Source organism: Acomys russatus, chromosome 19, assembly GCF_903995435.1.
Source record: "Acomys russatus chromosome 19, mAcoRus1.1, whole genome shotgun sequence".
NCBI classification, from domain to species: domain Eukaryota; kingdom Metazoa; phylum Chordata; class Mammalia; order Rodentia; family Muridae; genus Acomys; species Acomys russatus.
The window spans coordinates 7,691,610-7,710,080 of record NC_067155.1 but is presented as its reverse complement, the minus strand read 5'-3'; the positions used below and the strand labels follow the sequence as shown (position 1 = coordinate 7,710,080).

At 49.8% G+C, this 18,471-nt stretch overlaps 1 protein-coding gene across 4 annotated transcripts; it reads right to left on the bottom strand.

The window, feature by feature from the left end:
- Positions 1-119: 119 nt before the first annotated feature.
- U2af2 (U2 small nuclear RNA auxiliary factor 2) lies at positions 120-18,107 on the bottom strand. 4 transcript variants are annotated; one of them, XM_051162331.1, is made up of 13 exons: positions 17,940-18,086; positions 13,959-14,078; positions 13,596-13,731; positions 12,855-12,899; positions 12,485-12,588; positions 12,085-12,236; positions 10,721-10,837; positions 9,838-9,976; positions 5,219-5,298; positions 5,022-5,144; positions 4,635-4,733; positions 4,158-4,406; positions 120-874 (listed from the first exon to the last, which is right to left on the bottom strand). In XM_051162331.1, exons 5-13 carry the CDS (start codon positions 12,504-12,506, stop codon positions 740-742), a joined length of 1,116 nt encoding a protein of 371 aa, XP_051018288.1. In that variant the 5' UTR covers positions 12,507-12,588; positions 12,855-12,899; positions 13,596-13,731; positions 13,959-14,078; positions 17,940-18,086; the 3' UTR covers positions 120-739. The 4 variants fall into 4 exon arrangements, with proteins under 4 accessions (XP_051018288.1, XP_051018286.1, XP_051018287.1 ...); XM_051162329.1 differs by lacking the exon at positions 13,959-14,078 and having other exon boundaries at positions 17,940-18,107; XM_051162330.1 differs by lacking the exon at positions 13,959-14,078 and having other exon boundaries at positions 4,647-4,733; positions 17,940-18,107.
- Between the last annotated feature and the right edge of the window lie 364 nt (positions 18,108-18,471).

Sequence of the window (18,471 nt, the reverse complement as noted above, 5' to 3'; positions counted from 1 at the left end):
CTTCCACTCAACGTGGGCATCAAGCGGGGCCCTCAGGCCTGCCTCCCTCCCTAGGTGCCACCCTCCATACCCACGACCGAAAGGGCGGACACACTGGACACAGAAGGAGCTCCATAAAGTAAAATACAACAAATTGTTTAATGAGCAAATTCGTATTAGCAAATATGAAACTGCCACAGAGAGGAGGAGCGGGACAGAGACCACGGGCTGAGGGTCAGGAAAAGACTAAGAAGAACCAACTACTTAAGAAACCAGGGTGGAGAACAGGAAGGACCAGAAGCCAGAGGACGGGAGTTGTGGTCCTGCAAAAGGAGAGGGCCGGGCACTGAGGGCCAGACAACAAAATTCAAAATAGTTTGGCCATAAAATATAAACACGCTATGTTCCTACCATGGGGGAAAGGAGGAGGAGAGGGGTGTTAAGGGGTGAGAGGAGCCTGTTTGGGAAGGGGCTGTGGGGGTCCTACCCGCCCTGCTGTGCACAGTCCTCATCCCGGCCCCTTCCCTCTGTGTCTGTGTGGGTCAATGTGTCTGTGTGGGCCTGTGTGCACTTGCCCAGTCCCCTTCCTGCCCTAGCCCCCCACCCCCCACCCCCTTAATTGCTGCCATTCCAGTTGCTGCCGGCTGTCATTCGGCTGTCACTCCTCTGCCCATCATCTTCAGAGAGGGGAGAAAGGAGGGGGGAACAGGTGAGGGGAAAGTCCCCAGCCAGCCCTGTCCCCACCCTCCCCCAGCCACCTCTACCAGAAGTCCCGACGGTGGTAAGAGTCGGGGTCACAGTATTTCGTGACCACCACTCTGTTGGCGAACTTGCGGCCCGTTAGACCCTGCATGGCTTTCTGGCAGTCAAACACAGAGGTGAACTCGACAAAGATCTGTAGGAACAAAACACAGATAATGAACAAGGCTGGCTCCCAGCCACTAGTAAGCATCCATTCAAGTCCAGAATCCGCACAGGAGATGAGAAAACACCTCACCACACACTGCAGAGGCCTTCAGTTCAGTTTGAGGGTGTTTACCCAAACTTTCTCCAGGACCCAAGAACAGAGCACAGAACAGACATCACAGAAATGGAGAAAAACAGGCAGGCAGGCCTGAGTCATCTGAGTACACAGGACAGGTGGCCAGAGGCAGGATCCCAGAGGACAGGCGCCACTTCTGCCATCCACAGGGTGTTCCCTAAGCCACTAACTGTAAGTCATTCTTTCCCCACAGATAGTAGGTAAGGAAAGCTCAGAAATTAGGATTCAAGCCCAAGAAAAATTAAAGCAGGCTCCCCTGTTCATGCATTTATCTTGCTTGAACCACCTGCTTACAGGAAATGACTACAACGAAGCGACTCTAACATAGGTAATTGCATAACTACGGCCCTACTTCAATAACCAAACCAGCTGGACTTTAAAGGGGAGTGAAAGGAGAATGAGATAAAACTGATAGGAGAAACTTTATGGAACCAGCAAGATGGCCAGGTGGGTAAAAGCCCTTGCTGTACAACTCTGATACCCCCTTGACCAATTTTGGAAAAACCTGACTCCCCCTGAAAGCTGCCCAATGTTTGCATAAACACAAAAATAAATAAGTTAAAAAGTTCTTTAAATTAAAAAAAAAAAAGCTGCAAGCAAATTTGGGGGTTGGGCCTTACTAAAACATTTTAGAGACAATGGACACTAAGAAATTAATGAAGGCTATTTTGCTGTAATAATGACATTCTTTGATTTAAAAGAAAAAAAGAAAAAGTGGGGCATCAGGCTAAGACACCGGTTCTCAACTAGGGACAAAGTATGTCCCCAGGAGATAATAAATAAGTGTCTGTTACCACAAAGGTGTGGCGCCTACCCACTGATGAGCAAACCTCTAAACACTTCCCTATTCCAAATGTCAATAATTAAAAATACAGCTAAATATCGTGGATGAACTCTTGAGACAGGCTTTGAGTACTGCCCTGAGTAAGCCAGGTGTTGAGGATACACACTCTGGACAACTTCAGCACCAGGCAGGCTCACTGGCCCAAGGCCAGCCTGGGCTACACAGTAAACCCCAATCTCAAAGCAGACACAAATAAAAGCACCCCCCAAAATACTGGTAACTTCCAGCTGGATAGTATATGCTAGGCATCTGCATCAGCCTCTTAGACAGTTTTAGAAGACAAGTTTCAGAACAACAATAAATAAGGTGGATATGGTAGTGCATGCTTGCAGTGCCACGAGTTCAAGACTAGCCAGCCTAGGAAACAGAGCAAAACAAGCTGCTCAAGAAGCCAGCCTGTCTGCATTCACCTTCTCCTGTGTCTACTCAATCCCACTGAAGACAGGCTTCCTCCACTAACTGCCAGACTGGGGCAGACCAAGAGCGATCTATCAAGTACTGGCACAGAACAGGCAGGAGACCTTTTAGCCAGATAGTCTTCTTCCTTTTGACCGCCACCATCGGCCTCCACATGAGGCCTCTGCTGCACTCCCAAAGTGCCCTTGAATCCTGCCCAGCCTCCCCTTACAAATTCCCACATGGAGCTCTCATCTGCCCAGCTAACTGCTTTCTAGCAGTCTCTATTAGGGTATCTAAGTAACCCCAAAGCTGCTGCCCTCCACCTCACCTGCTCACCAGCCTTGCTTCTCACATGACAGTATCACCAACAGCCTCCCAAACTCATGCATTTCTCTCCATTACCTACTATAGTCAACACACTTATGGACACAAATGTGTTCTGAATGTCACTGGACAATTTCACCACTTCAAATTTTATGGGGAACACAAACTACGCAGTATCACTAGATAGCACCACCTTACAGGACGGCATGCAGTATGTCCTTGACTAAACATACCTATCCTCCAACACAGGACCATACTTTAAAGCAGACCACCATCTTTCTCCCAGATCAAAAGAAATCTCAAAAGGCAAGGTAGAGCACACCTGTAATCCCAGCACTCGGGAGGCAGGCAGGCGGATCTCTGTGAGTTCAAGGCCAGCCTGGTCCACAAAGCGAGTCCAGGACAGCCAAGGCTACACAGAGAAACCCTGTCTCGAAAAACAAGAAAGGAAAGAAAAGAAAGAGAGGGGAGGGAGGGAGAAGCCTTACAGATCAACTGACTCATGTCTGGGCCCTCTCCATATCAACTAGCTGGCATTACATCAGCCTTCCTCCATCCTTGAAGCCCTGCTCCTCTGGAAGAAAGTGTTAGGCTTCTTTCTTAAGCTCATAAGGCCTTCTTCAATCCTTTCTGCAAAACTGGCTCCCTTCAGGATAACAAAGGTTCCAAGAAACCAATGGCTAAACATCCTGTCCTCCTCTCACTCTCTCACACTCCTGCCATGCAGCAATCAGCTTTACAGGAGCAGAGCAAGCCCCTACTTTGAATACTCCTACCACCAACCACACACACAACTACCTGAGGTGGCAAGATAACCTCACCTCACTAAGCCTTACTGCCACTTTTCAACCACTACCCACCTATCTAAACCAGAACCTAGGCCTGTGGAGGCGGCTCGGTAGGAAAGCACTTGCCTAGTTGGTATGTGCGACCCTGAATCTGATCTTCAGTACCAAAAAGAAAATACAAGAATGGGACAACTCCAGTTCCCACCCTTTCCTGCTACTGCCCAACATAGCACCCTAGTAACAGTCTCTCCAGCTGTTTGCCAGGATTTGTGGGTAAGAGCTCTGTTCACAACCAAATCTTCTACTGACAGAGTAAGAATGCCACCAACTCTCAGCAACACTTTCTAAGGGGGACATCAGAGCTTAGCTAAACCTAGCACAGTGTAGAAGTAGTTAATAACTCAGTGGCTTCTAAAATCAAGACCACAAACGTGATGCCTAGCTGTGTGGCTTGTCACCTCTGTGCCACACCCAACAAAGAGGTTCAAGAGCTACTGAGAGAACACAGATGCAGCTCCAAGGAGTACGTGGCCCATGAGACACTTAAGGAGCAAGGTATGTGGTAACATTCTCTTCACCTCAGAGATAAGCAAAGCAAAGCTACAGGTTTTGAGGGAAGTTACATCCATAAAGAGAATGAAGTCTCCACTCTAGGCCCCAAGCCCGCAGAAGGCCGTGATTCCCTCTGGGCCCCTGCATTACCCGTGGCCAGAACTAGACAGGTACTGAGGAGTACAGAGGGTGGTAATGGAGGGACACAAAACAAAGAGGGCACCCTGACCTTTCCGCAGCCAGGCACCTCGACGCCGTCCACGGGCCGGGGAATTTCAATGGACTTGACCAGCCCGTACTTGCTGCACTCGTCTCGCACGTCCTCTACAATCTCCTCATACTCCTCGTCGTCCAGCAGCTCCTCGGGCAGCACCATGTTCATGAGGCACAGGACCTCAGTTGGGTGACCGCCCATCTGCACCTGAGAGCTCATCAGGCCAGGCACTTGAAGGGTCACGGGCGTCTGATTGATGGTGCTCTGTGGAGTGAGGAAGAATAGCGATGTCACAAAATGGCTCCGACTAGCCTCCCTCCACTCACACCTGCGCCTCTCACATCCAACTAGGGGGGCCATTCCTCTACTTAAACACTTATGAACCCATTGCCCAAATCCCCTCCCATGAAAACTGGGGCAGAACTTAAGAAAACCTTCCCATCCAACCCTTCCCACCCCCAGGGTCCCTCTAGCCAATGGAAGATGACGTGCCGGGAGGCTCACCAGCGTGGCATTCTTGGCTCCCACACTCGCCCTCTGGACAAGCAGCTTCTTGTCCCCTAGCTGCATCCCATTCAGCCCCGCAATGGCCTATGGTCAAGAGGACGAAGGGTGGAAGGGGTGCAGGAGAGGTACAGGTCAGCAATCAGGGCCCAGCATTTCCCCCAAAGAACCAGGCATCGACGGGGAAAGAGTGGAAGGCAACGGGAATTAAGTTTGGAAAGAGGCAAAACCAAGGGAAAAGGAGTTGAGTCCCCCCATACCTTGCTTCACACTAACCACTGCCCACCCTAGCCCAAGGAGAGCAGACCTGAGCTTGGAAACAGAGCAGGGTTAAGAGGGGCAGACGGAGCGAGCAGCTAGGCACTCTGGGCTCACCTGGTCTGTAACGTTGATGTCCACGTACTCACAGAAGGCATAGCCCTTGGAGAGCCCTGTGGCACTATCCTTGACCAAATTGAAGGCCTTGAGAGGCCCAAAAGATGTCAGCAGCTCCTTCACCTGCAAGAGGCCAAAAACCCATCAGGGTTTGGTCAAGCTGAGAGGGATAGCTAGGAAGAGAGCAGAGGACTTACCTGATCGTCATTCAGGTAGTTGGGCAAGCCCCCGATGAACAGTTTGTGGGCAGAATCTGGTACTACAGTGGATACAACTCCTAAAGACAAAAAGTATAAAGATTTCAATTCCAATACAAAGGTATTGCCCAACATCCAAGAAGAAAGCTGGGAGTGGTGACATACACATTTGTCTTTTCAGCACTTGGAAGGCTAAGGCAGAAGGATCAGTCTCAAAAAACGAAAACAGTAACAAACAAACAAAAATAACCTACCATGAGCCCTTTCACAAGTCCTATACTGCCTAAGATACCCGATAAATAAAGGTTAGAAGAAGCTGCACTATACACATTTCCCTCTTGGCCACATACTCCCATATTCTGACAAGTACATGAGCATAGAACAGCAACAACTGAACGTGAAACATCCCCTAAGAACTGACAACCACCTAGGAACAGCTCATCTCACTCAGTGATTCTCAACTCTTTGCCTTCAGGGTCCTCTCTAAGCCTCTGCAAGGATGGCCTGCTTTCTGAGGCAGCGTGACATGAAGAATCCCAGAACACATCTCAGTGTTGACTGCCACTGCAGCCGTGACTAATGGCCAACTCTGACAAGCTGTGTTCAGAATCTATTAAAGCTCCAATATAACTACATGGTGCTATCAGCTGAGGGAGTTTTGTATGACTTCTCTACTTAACTCTGGACCAATGTATAAGTGACAGCCAGACATTTCTTAGCACATCACACAAACTTTACCAACATTAACACTCAATTCTTTTTTTTTTTTTTTTTTTTTTTTTGGTTTTTCAAGACAGGGTTTCTCTGTGTATCCTTGGCTGTCCTAGACTCACTTTGTAGACCAGGTTGACCTCAAACTCAAAACGATCCACCTTCCTCTGCCTCCCAAGTGCTGTGATTAAAGGCATGCGCCACCATGCCAGGCTCTAACATTCAATTCTTAACAGCCATCATCAGGCCCCAGCATCAATGCAGCCTTAACTCCTCAGTTCCTAAGTCCCACTGTGTGTAGCCTCCCCCTTTTCAGCTCTCCCCATACTAAGTGCAGTGGTCCATCCTAATCTACAAAAGCATCAAGTAAGCTATTCAATGGGCGTGCCCTGGAACCTGAGCCACTATGCCCCCACCATCTTCCAGGTTGTCATCTGCCCTACTGTAACTCGTTAGCCCCAGAGAATGGCAGCCATCAACTCAGATATTTCTGAACACCAGACATGTACCCCAGGAGTGGAGTCATATAGAACACCAACAGACCTGAGCTAGAGTGCCACTATAACAAGCAGAAGCACTAAGAGCCACACCATATCCAGGACTGCCACAGGCCAGGGACAACCACTTTAAAAATCTCTATGGGGCTGGAGAGATGGCTCAGCAGTAAAGAACACTTGCTGCTCTTGCAATGCACCCAGGTTCAGTTTCCCAGCACACACGTGATGACTCTCAACCATCCATTAACTCCAGTTCCATGGGGATTCGAGTCTCTTCTGACCTCCTTGTGAACCAGGCATGCTTACAGTACAGACTTACATGCAGGCAAAACACTCAATATACATAAAAGGAAAATTTTAATTTACCTCAGTAGGTGCAAAAGCCCCAGCTTAATACTGGAGTAAAGTCCTAAGAGTATGAACACGTGACCTCTAGAGGACAATTCAACATTGCCTTTCAAAGGTAGTTCAGCAGGCTTAGCTCTACACCAGTCTCTGCCAAGTGAGCAGCAAGGCAGCAACTAGACCCCAAGCCCAAATCAATCACTGTGTGGTTATCTCAGAGGCAGCACAAGGTAGGACCCAAGCTAGGTGCCCTGAGTTCAATTCTGTGCTGCCTACACCTACGGGAACAGGGAGACCACCACACTACACACTAGGCAAATACACAAGCACTCTGAGCCACTTAATCCCAGGACACGAGGTCCTAACCCTTGTAGAAGAGCTTCACTTCTGTGAAAATGCAGCTTCAGCGTCCATCCAGGTGATGTCAATGTAAAGTTACCAGTCAAATCTTTCTCACCAGGGAAAGTCAGCCTTCCAATTTACAAATTGCTTTTTAACTCTATCATCAACTGTTTTTCCTCTTTAATCTATGTAATGACATTCATTTTCCTCCTTTGCAAGAGGAAGTTCAGAAAACAAGATAGAGGACCTTTAGTGGTAACGATGTGGAAGCACAGGCAGAGCTGGAAAGCCCGGCCTCTTCAGTTAGGCACATCCAAAGAGAGATTCACGACTCATCTTCCCACTGTCTCATCAGAGCAGAGCACAGACTGCCTCTGAAGAGGCTTGCCACTTAGCAGCATAGTCCAAAGCAACTGTGCTTGTATCTACATATTTTCAGCAGAAAGTTAACATGACAGAGCACAGAGAAAAGCTAGGCAGGGATTCCAAAGCCAACCTGTACAACCCATGAATTTCATGACCATGAACAAATTATTAACCATCATTCCTAGCTTTCCTTCTCTGTGAAATGACAATTCCACAGATGTCAAACTGTGATTAACACAAGACAGAGGTGGGGATTGTATGGCAGATGCTTGTGATCCCAACACTGGGGCAGGGAGCAAAGTTGGGAGACCAGTCTGGGATACACAGTTATAACATGTATCAAAAAACTCTACAGCCAGGCCTGCTGGTATAAGCCTATAATCCAAGAGCCATAGCTCAAGGCCTCCCTGATTAACACAAGAAGAGACTCTGCCTCAAAATACTAGTAAAAAGGATATCAAGTGGCAGACTACCTGCTTAGCACATTCCTAGTACCACAATGGTAACACAGTAATAAAAAATAGGTAACATAAAAAGCCAAAAGTGACTCCAAAGATCCAGGTACAGGCAGCACCTGGCACACCACACAGTAAGACCAGCAGGTGGCTGGCTGTTTATGTGACTAAAGACCAATCCAAAGAATAAATTTAGTAGCAAGAGGTATACACAAGATGCTCTAAAGCTTTAACTGAGAGATATACTCAATCATCAAGCAAGCTGGACCTAGTGGAGCAGACCTATAATCCCAGCTACTCAGGCAGCTGGTGGCAGGCTCAAGTTCCAGGCCTGCCTAGGCAAACCTCGACTCCATAACAAGGGTAAGAATTTAAAGCGGGTTTGGGATTCAGCTCAGAGGTGAAATTCCTTCCTAACGAGTTCAATCCTAGGGCTCAATGCCCAGGACCACAGGGAATCTTCTCCATGCAGTACTTTGAGGAGGTGTGTGATAGTTTTAGACATAGGTATATGTAAGGAGTGGAAAGAGGCACTGACTGCACGAGAACCTGCAGTAAGAAAGCATTCAGCAGTCAGAGCCCTGACAGCAAGTCCTCCACCACTAGAAATGTGCGCTTATTCTACAGTGAAGGGGTGACTGGGTCCCAACGGGCATCCTACAAATGCTGAGCATCAGCCAACAGGACTCCACATTCTACAAGTTCCAATCACCTCATTCCCGGGCCTCATTCACTTGGCACTCCAGCACCAGTGCTTCCTGCAGCCCAGCAGGGAGGACATCAAACAGCCTACCCCACCTCCCCTGCCAAATGCTAGATCAACAAACTACAGCTTGCAGGATGACACACATAGAGCCTTCTAAACTCTGAAACATTAGGGCAGAATGTGAAAAATCACACAAAATCCCTATTTTCAATGACCCTGTCTGAAACTTTCACATTGAGCATCTATTGTGGACCTACCAATCAGAGGTGATACTCAATACAACTACGGGAAACAGGCCAGAACACGTGCCAGACAGACATGGCAATCAGTGAGCACTAACATGCTAGGTCCACACACCAGGACCAATGGAGAGGGTCTGCTGATATGCACATACATAGACACGCACATACACATCAAGCCCTGAAACTTCAGGGTCAATTGGCCAAGGCAGGAACAATGCCCATGCTACAAGCCCAAACTTCCCAGAACACCTCTGATCTGGACCTGGTTCTCACACTTCCAAGCAAGCTTTGAGTGCTCAGATCACAGCTCACCACCTCAGAGGCCTAGGACTGTAATACAGTTTTGGTTTCTTTGTAAACTCAGTTGTTAGATAAATGTTTTTGTTTTATTCCCAAGTGTGGGATTTTAGTTTAGGCTTTGGTATGACCACAGCTGATAACTGTCTCCTGCAGGACGAGGTCTTTGCCAGCTGGTAGGCCTGCCCCATACGGCACGGAGAGGGGACATGGTCTTAGACTCTTGAAGAAGATAAATAGGAGAGCCCAAAGAGAAAAAGTGCAGTGTGCAGTAGTGGCAAAAGGAGTGTAGCAGTTTGAAGACCCAGAGACAGAGGAGACTGCTTACTGCATTTGCTGTTGACATAGACTGGTATTGCCCCAGAAGAACCCAATTGAGCCTAAACAGTCGGGAGAAGTAAAGGAGTCGGTGCCCATTTCTTCCCGCTAACCTTCTTTCTCTTTTACCCAGGGTTAAGGGGTTGGTGGAAGGGAGGTAGAAGCTTCAATACCCCAAATGAAATAAGAGTTTAAAAGTGAGCATCATCACAGGACACCTGTTAACCTGCAACCACAGCACACACGCTATCTCCTAAGCAACTCTACCTAGGCTAAATACAGGAACCTGGGTTAGGAGAACAATGACCTCCCTCCAAGGCCCCAGTAAATTCCAACTCACCAGGCACATAAACAGAGGGGTTCTCTGACATGCCAGGCAGCGGCTGGTAGTCGTGAGGCCTTCGAATCTTCAACGACTGACCCTGGAAGATGATGCCATCAAAGGCCATGGCCTGGGTTGTCTCATCCACTGACCGGAACTGAAGGAAAAGCAGCAGTAGAGCTAAGGGTTGGGTAGGATGAGAACAGCAACCGCACCCAAAACTCTTAACTTCGCTCCCACTTATATAAACAAATGGCCTTGTACGAAACCCTGGACAGACAACGGGGAGAACTGTGAGATTGCTTCTAGACCGTCCCACTCTAGAGAGCAAACACAGTCATAAGTTCTGACAGTGTTGCAAAGGCCAGCATGAGAAAGTTAGGTCAGCTGAGCTGGGTGGCAATGACAGCCCAAGCTTTCGGATGAAGTAGCCCTGAAGCTGAAGTCTCCCAACCCTGATGGGCCAGTGCACACTAAAAGGGAACGCTCAAAAACCTCTTCGGCAGCTTACACCACATCAGCACCGCCAATGTGTTTTAAGAGTGTGGGCCCAGAGTTGAGTTAGGTCTTTACAGACAGTTGGAGTAACTGCCAAAAATTGTTACTTTAAAACATCTGGAGAGAACTGCCTCAGCCTAGGCCCCAAACAGGAAGAAGCATATTGTGCCCTCTGGAAGATCAGAGTAGCCTGAGCAGATTGGACTGGGCCAGAATAGTCTCAGATAACAATAAAGCAGGCACGGCCAAAGAGGCCTCGCAGGCAAGAGAGAAGGGACAAGGCAGGATGGGCACTGCGGAGCTCCTCCAGCAGCCAAGTGGGAAACCGGCTGCAGAGAAAGCACTCAGTGCAGGCACCATAGTCCAGCCCCACCATCCCTTACCCCGTCACTGGAAAGCTCACCTCCAAAAAGGCAAAGTTCTTGTCTTGGTTGATCTGCACAGCCAAGACTGGGTTGCCAGGGGCCTGAGTCAAGCCCCCCAAGCGCATCTGGGCGTTGAAGAAGTCCATCATAGCCTCCTGCAGAGGGAATAGGAGAGAGGGGAGGGCGGGGAGGGAGGTGGAGAGAGGAGGGGAAGGGTGAGAGAGGGAGACACAGAGGGGTTTGGGGGTAAGGGGAGAGGAATGAGGGAAGGGAGAAGGGGGAGGGAAAGGGACAGTGGAATATGGGTCAGGAGTGTAAAGGTCAATAGTAGGAACAAATGCAGGAAGAAGATGAGGAAACAGAGAGGAAGCAATACCAAAGGACAGGAGACAGGAGCAAATGGGCCAGACAGGACAGGCATGAGGGATGAGCCATGGACCCAAAAAATTAGGAGGAAAGTTATTCAAGAAAAGATGAAAGAATATGACAAGAGTAAGAAAAACATGAGGATGACACAAGGAAGAAACACCCGGTGCAGACAAGGCAGGAAAAGGCAGGAGAACAACAGGCAGGAAGAGAGAGACAAGCAGAGGGACAGGAAGGGAGCCCAGAGAGGCAGAACAAGGAGGAGAGTGCAGGGGCAGGGAGGAATGGATGAGCAGGGGAGGAGGGGGAAGGGCGGGAGGGGAGGAGAAAAGAGTGATGTGGAGGGATCTGGCCCTGGAGTCCGGGGGCTGGTTTATCAAATGTAGCAAAGTGCAGGTTGAGAAAGTCAGAATGGACCTTACTTGCCTTCAACGACGGTAGCAAACTTTTTGTTGCTACGAGGGATCTCAGCCCCACAATATTTCACTTTAAAGAGAAATGGAAACAACTCTTTGATCTCGGGATTCTCAGGGGTGCCACGGGAAGGGGGGTGGGGAGAGGGATGGGGGAGAGGAGCGGTGGGGAAGGTGAGGGAGGTCAGGGCTATCAAAAATAAAAGAACAGCGACCATGGGAGGGATGTGGGGAAAAGGATGTGGATAGGCGGCAGAAAAGGAGAGCATGTCAGAAAAACTGCAGGGACGTGCGTCTGTTTGTATGTGTGTCGAGTCTCCCTCTCTGTCTCTCTCCAACACGTAGGTACAATATGTAGGTAAGTACGTTATGTGTGTGTTTGATCCCTGGGTTGCTGGAGGAGGTTGGGGAAAGGGAGACGGGAGAGGGGAAGAGGAGGGAGGGAGGGGCCACCCCCAGCCCGGCCCCTGGCTGGCTCAACTCCATCCGTCCGTCTGGGAGGGGGCCGGGGGGTCTTGCAGGAACAGAGTCTGACCCGTGCAGGTTGGGGAGAGGGAATAAAGGGAGGGAAGGAACAGGGTGGGGAAACATGGGAGAGGGCAGGGGCAGGAGGAGGGCAGTACCTCAGTGATGCCAAAAGGGATATTGCCCACGTAGAGACGTCTGGCCTGTCTAGTCATCTGGCTCCCAACCACGGGTACAGGTGTTGGGGTCACAGCCAGACCATCGGGAGTCATGGTGGGGAGAAGGGCAGTGGCTGGAATCTGACCCGCAGCTTTAAAGAGGGTAAAATCCCATTAGCAACCAGGACTTCACAATACACTGACCCCGCTCACCCTCCGGCCCACTTCATCTTGAGGTCTTCCGTTAGCCAGGTCAACTCAACAGCAGGGCTTCACCCAATACCCACTACTAAGAATCCCGGCTCCCTAGGGGCCCAAAAAGGAGGATTTCTTCCCTCTTCCAGGAAGGCTGCCACACAATTTTAACCCCTACAACAGTCCATAGCAGGGAAAGGCCTACCTTGCATGGCCTTGTACTGCATTGGGGTGATGTGCTCAAAGCCAGGTGGTGGCACGTCCCAGTATTTACGCACCTTCTTCTTCTTCTCATGTCGGGGAGACCGACTGGGGAAGGGGGGAGCAGAAAATGGGGCAGGACAACCTCAGTCTGACCAACACTGGGCCTGCAAGTCCCCTGCCAGGAGCACCTCCCAGCCCTCCACACCCTCCCACAAATGAGCTCCACTGGCTCCAGGAGGGAGAGCTGGGCCTGGGAAGGGGCTGTTCCCCAGTGCTTGAGCCAAGGTGGGGATGCAAAGCAGGCAAGATGCACAGGTGAGGGAGGAGGAGGGAGCGGACATGGGGCACATGGGGCAGGAAGAGAAGCTCACATCAATCCACCGTGCTCCTCTTTAGCGCCTCTGGTCAAAGGTTTGCTGGGGGGGTAGGAGGGAAAGGTATGGGAGGAGTGATTGGGGACCTTTGTCTTCCCCACACAATACACCCCTCCAAAGTCACTGAACCCCAGGACTGCGGCAGGACCAAGGAGACAAATACACGCAGGCCCCCTCGGCCCTGCCAACCACCCTCCCAACCCTACCACTCCCAGAAAAGAGGAAGTAAGGAGAAGGAGCAGAGACTAGGCCACTCTATGGAGAAACTGAGATAAGGAAAAAAAGACTTCACTTCCCCACACTCCCTTACCTAGAAGGCATAGAGTAAGGGGAACCCAGGAAGGAAGATGACTCCCAGATCAACTAGGTCAACCACCCTGAGCTGTAAACTAAAGCCTGCCCTACTCCACAACTACCAGGAAGCAGGGAAGAAACAAACCAGTGCTAAGACAGCCCCAAACAGAACTAGAGAACAAGAAAAATCAATTGGGCCCTTAAAGACAGAAACAGCCTTGCCCTTAGAGGGGAGAAAGGAAAAAAAAAAAAAAAACCTCATTCCCTGTCCCAAGGAACTATTGTCCCCAGCAACCCACTGGCACTACCAACAGAGAAACTGAAGAAATCCCATAAACAGGGAAAACCAAATTCAAGGCAGACCAAGCAGCACCCTCACAGAGCAGCTACACAGACCCAGGCTCTGACAGGGGATCCAGCCAGAGGTCCCAAGAGCTCTAGTACCTTCGTCGTCTCCTGTCCCGAGAGGCACTGCGCTGGTCCCGGTTACGCCGATCTCGGCTCCGGCTCCTGCGTTTGCGGTCCCGGCTTCGAGAGCGGCTGTGGCTACGCTTCCGGTGCCGGTTCTCCTTGTCCCGTTCTGGACAAGTATGAGAAGAGATGGAATGAGTGAAGAGAAAAATGCAGGCCCAGCCCACCCTGTGCGTGCTGGTGGCTATGCCAAGACCCAGGGAAGCCACCCCCACCCCAAGGGAAGGGATTTAATGGAAGGAGACAACAGGCCTCCTGGGTCCATACCCAAGTCCCCAAGGACTCTGAAGGGACCAAAGGGACAGGGCCTGGAAATGCCCCCGGGGTGTAAGATACCTGAAGATGCTCAAGAGGAGCTGAGGAGCCAGAGAAGACAGAGGAAGCTGGCTCCTGGTCCCCCTCGAGGGCTGAGGGGCCTGACCCCAGGGTCGTCCCTGAGAGGGGCAGGGCTAGAGGCTGGGGAATCAAGAGACCCAATGATGTTTTCCTGAAGAAACCCAGCAACCCCTCAGGAAAAATCTCTGCAACCAGCTGGTGCCCACAGTCCCACCATCAGGCCCAATGGTCAGGTGCCAGGCAAGATCTAGTAACCCTAAGAAGTGAGGAAACTCAACTCCATCCCTTCCCAACCAGGTGAATAATGCAAGAGCAGGCACCCTCCAAAAGGGAGGGGCTTCTTTCTGGATGTACAGAAAGAAAAGATACCTCCCCAACACTTCAACTGATGGTCCAGAGTAGCCTCATCCAAACTTGAAGTCCAAACCACCAGACACCCCCATGCCTCACTTCCTAAAAGCCAAAGGCAGGATGGACTAGAATAAGAACCTGTGTCTTCATCATTATCTAGTCTGCTTCCTTAGCTCCACTGCCTAACAGAGCAAAGCCTTGCAAGAAAACCTCCAGAGCCTCGGAGGGCAAAGGCAAGCAGATGGATCTCTGTGAGTTCGAAGCCAGACTGGTCTACATAGCAAGTTCCAGGCCACCCAGACCTACATAGTTAGGTTCCGCCTTAAACAACAGCAGTATTCCCAGTCTACAGTCTGGCACCTCAAGACGGAGGCTAAACCATGATCACTTTAATGTATTTCCTTAATTCCAAGGGACCACTGATTTCTCAACCATCACACAGCTCCCCCACACACAGATGAACACAGCTAGGCGTGGTGAGGCACAACTATATTCCCAGCATGTGGAAAGCTGAAACATGAAAATAAAGAGAGTTGGAAGATAGTAAGTTAAATGAAGTCCTATCTCAAAAACATACTCAAAAGCTGTTAACAGGTGTATCCTAAAAGTACTGACTTCTGAGACTAGTGGTAATAAAAAGCCTCGAGAAAGATTTCAAAGTAGATTTTTGCATTGTGTCCTTTTCTGATACATAAGTAGAAAATTTTGAAATCTATCTTAACTCTGTAAATATTAATACTGAGGAAGGAACGCAGGAAAAACATATTTCTACCTCAATCTGCAGAGAGAATGTCTTCACTTGCATTTAATTATTACTACTTTAGAAAAGCTATGTCAGAAGCTCACACAGCAAAGGAAACTGAGGCATGAGGAGATCATGACTTGCTCAAAGCGCGACAGCTGCGAAACATTGAAGCCCAAATTGAAATTGTCGTGCCTGTATCTTAGGCACCAGGCTATTTTCTTGAGAAAAATCAGGCAGAACACTCACACCATTGTCGGGGTACAGCTACTGATGGCAAAGAATTTGCATGCATACACGCAAATAATGAAATAAAACACTCAATCAAGAGCTAGACAGAGGCAAGGACTGCACCAGGCCAGTCTGGCTCCACACCTGGAAGAAGGGCCACTTACAAATCCCCAACATCTTCCCTGCTGCTAAGTCTCAAAACAAGCAAAAACTCCAGAGATGAAGCAGAGACAACACCAGGTGCCTAGGACACAGACAAACCCCCTGGAGACTTAGGGAACTGAGGAGGGGGCTGAAGCTGAGAGATGCAGGGAGACTGGACCAGAGACAAACACAGACAGGAAGTGTGACAAGGTGGTAGAACTTTCTTCCAGCAAGGCAAGAACCTCCTCCCATATCCTAAATACTTGAGAGTTGAGAAAAGGAGCCTTCATTTGCTCAAAATGCTACACAGTAATTGTCTTACGTACACAGCTCCATCAACTAACCCTGGCGTGCCAGGTCTCAGGCCACTTCCAACACCAGCAGGGACACTGTAGAACTAAGTCATCTAAACTACCACAGCCTCAAAGGAGCTAAAGCAGCTCCCCTTGGAGCACAATGAACTAGCTTTGCAGCCAGCTCTACATAAAAGCAGGAACTTAGCTTTAACACTCAGTTTTCTCTTCCTTGAATGAAGGTCACAGCTACAACACTGAGGTCTCAAAGTCTTATGTGAATAACATTTGGGGCATCCACTCGCCCCATCCTTCTGTAACTCCAACACCAGGTCTATCTGAGCCATAGACCACCTATCTTCACAATAACAAATGTGGCTAATTATGCACTTAGCATAATCCAAGCCACACAGTAGATATACATGCTGCTCCATTCAATCTCAGCTCCAGCTTTCCACCAACTAGTGCCTGGAGCTTTTAAGAGAAAATAAGTATTCAAAATTCATGAGCCTCAGTTTCCTGCCCAATAAACTGGAAATTACTATGTCCTCAGAAGACTGTTATAAATAATGATTTACTTAAGGAAACTATTTAGAGCCAGGCAGGCTCTGGCAATGGCGACACACACCTTTAATACCAGCACTTTGGAGGCAGAGACAGGAGGATCTCTGAGAGTTCCACAAGTTCAAGGACAGCCACGGCTACACAGAGAAACCCTGTCTTGAGAGAGAAGAAAGAAAGAAAGAAAGAAAGAAAGAAAGAAAGAAGAAGAAGAAAGAAAGAAAAGAAAAAGAAAGAAAAAGAAAGAAAGAAAGGTTTTAACAAATTGCCTGTACATGGTAAGCCCTGAGTTTGATTTCAATTATAATCAGTATGTACCACCATTACTAATCCCAAAAGCCCAGACAGAAAGCAGCAACCATCAGCATACACGTGACAGACACAAACGTATTTAGCGTCATACCTACCAAACAGCAATGCAGGTATTCGAACCAGGTACATTCAACTCCTAAACCCTATACTCATAACCAGTACTCTACTCAAAGCAGTCCCAAGGGCACTCAGAAAGATTACTTCTTCCACGTGCACTGTGTTTCAGTTACTCTCTCAATTACACCTTCATTTCAAAGAATCCTCAAGGTGTCAATGGTTCTTTTAACACAACAGAGTTTAAGCCTCAAACTCCTAAAGGCAATTTAAGCCCTTAAGTCTCAAGCCAAAATACAAAACAAAAAACAAGACAAAAAAAAAAACACCCACGGCACTGACGTAGCTTGCCTTTCTTTCCGATTCGAATTCAGAGCATAGAATCCTATCTTAGGAGTACCTTCCTGCACTAACCCATTAATGGGTCAGATACCTCTTTCCCACTTGGTTGCCTACGTTCTGGTCCCTATAGATTGGGTCTAAGTGCCCGACTTTAGAATGATACAGGGTTTGGGGTTTGGCAAAAAAAAAAAAACAACCCACGGGTTAGGAATCGTTAGGAATATGGGAAACAGAGATTGTCAGTCGCCAAAGACCCCAAGGCATATATGATTTATGCTCATCGAGGGCACAAAGAATGCAGAGGCTTCCCCCCTTTGGCGGGCAAACAGGTGTCGGACACATTTTTATCTAAGGCGCCGCACAACTGGAAAAAAATCGAAAAAATATGAACAGGCTCAAAACCTAGAAGCACCGGGCGATTGCAGTGCCCAGTCCACGTGAAGGAAAAGGGGGGAGGGGGAAGAGGTGGCCTCACTACCGCCATTTTGGAAACAAAGGGGGCGTGGAGAAAGGAAAAGTAAGCCCGACCGGAAGCGGAAGTGCCAAGGCAGCAGAAGAAAAAGACAGGATCAAGAGACCTAAAATTCATCTTTCTCAAATAAAACAGTTAAAAAGGAGGGGGGGGGGGGAACCTCACGTAGAGAAACCCGAAGCGCTCTCAATGCGCAAACGCGACGCGACGCACCGCCTCCGCCGGGGACCACGTGGGCGCGGGGTGGGGGGGGGGGTGGATATTGCTGCGCGCACGCGCCCTGCGCCTCGCCCGCCACCCCTTCCCTCAGCTCAGAGAGGAGAAGGTCACGTGAGCGAGGCGCGCGCGGCACGGACAGGGTTGGGGGGGGAGGGCATCATGCGGCCCCAGGGAAGGGAACAAGGAGGGAAATGGCAGACGGGGTGGGGGGGGGGCACGAAGCGGAGCAAGAAGCAACCCCACAACCCCGGCGCCCTCACCTTGTTTATTCTCGTTGAGCTGCCGCTCGAACTCGTCGAAGTCGGACATGCTTAGGCGGCCGCGTAGGGCCCTGTGCAGCTCTCGCCTCGCCTTGCCGCCCGCCCGCTCCGGCTACTTCCGCCGCTGGCTTCGGCTACTTCCGGCCCCCCGCCGGCGCTCCGTCGCCTACCTAATCAAGCCCGCAAGCCCCGCCCCGCCCCGACTCCACCCCCTCGTCCCGCCCGCCCCACCCCCCCTCGAACTGCCCGGAGCTCAGCTCCGAAGCCTGTCGGCTATTTTCGGAGAGTAGACCCAGAAGTCTGCAGCGGCGGCGGCGGCGGCGGCGGCGGCTGCCCTGGAAATCACCCGAAGCGAGGATTTTTGCCAAAGTTTCGGTAACTTTTCGGAGACTAGCGTTTCAACGTTCGGAGGATTCCGTGTGTCCTCGCGTTCCCCTACGCCAACCCCCTCTAAAAATATGAGATTTTTTTTTTCCTACAACTCAAACCGTCTCAGTCTCTGGCTTCCTCTGGAGATTCGTCCCACCCCTCG

Coding starts and splice junctions, on each gene's coding strand:
- U2af2 (XM_051162329.1), bottom strand. CDS start 17,988: ATGTCCGACTTCGACGAGTTCGAGCGGCAGCTCAACGAGAATAAACAA. Junction 12,589..12,854: donor GAGGAGCACGGTGGATTGAT/GTGAGCTTCTCT, acceptor CCCCTTCCCCAG/TCGGTCTCCCCGACATGAGA. Junction 5,145..5,218: donor ACTACCTGAATGACGATCAG/GTAAGTCCTCTG, acceptor GGCCTCTTGCAG/GTGAAGGAGCTGCTGACATC.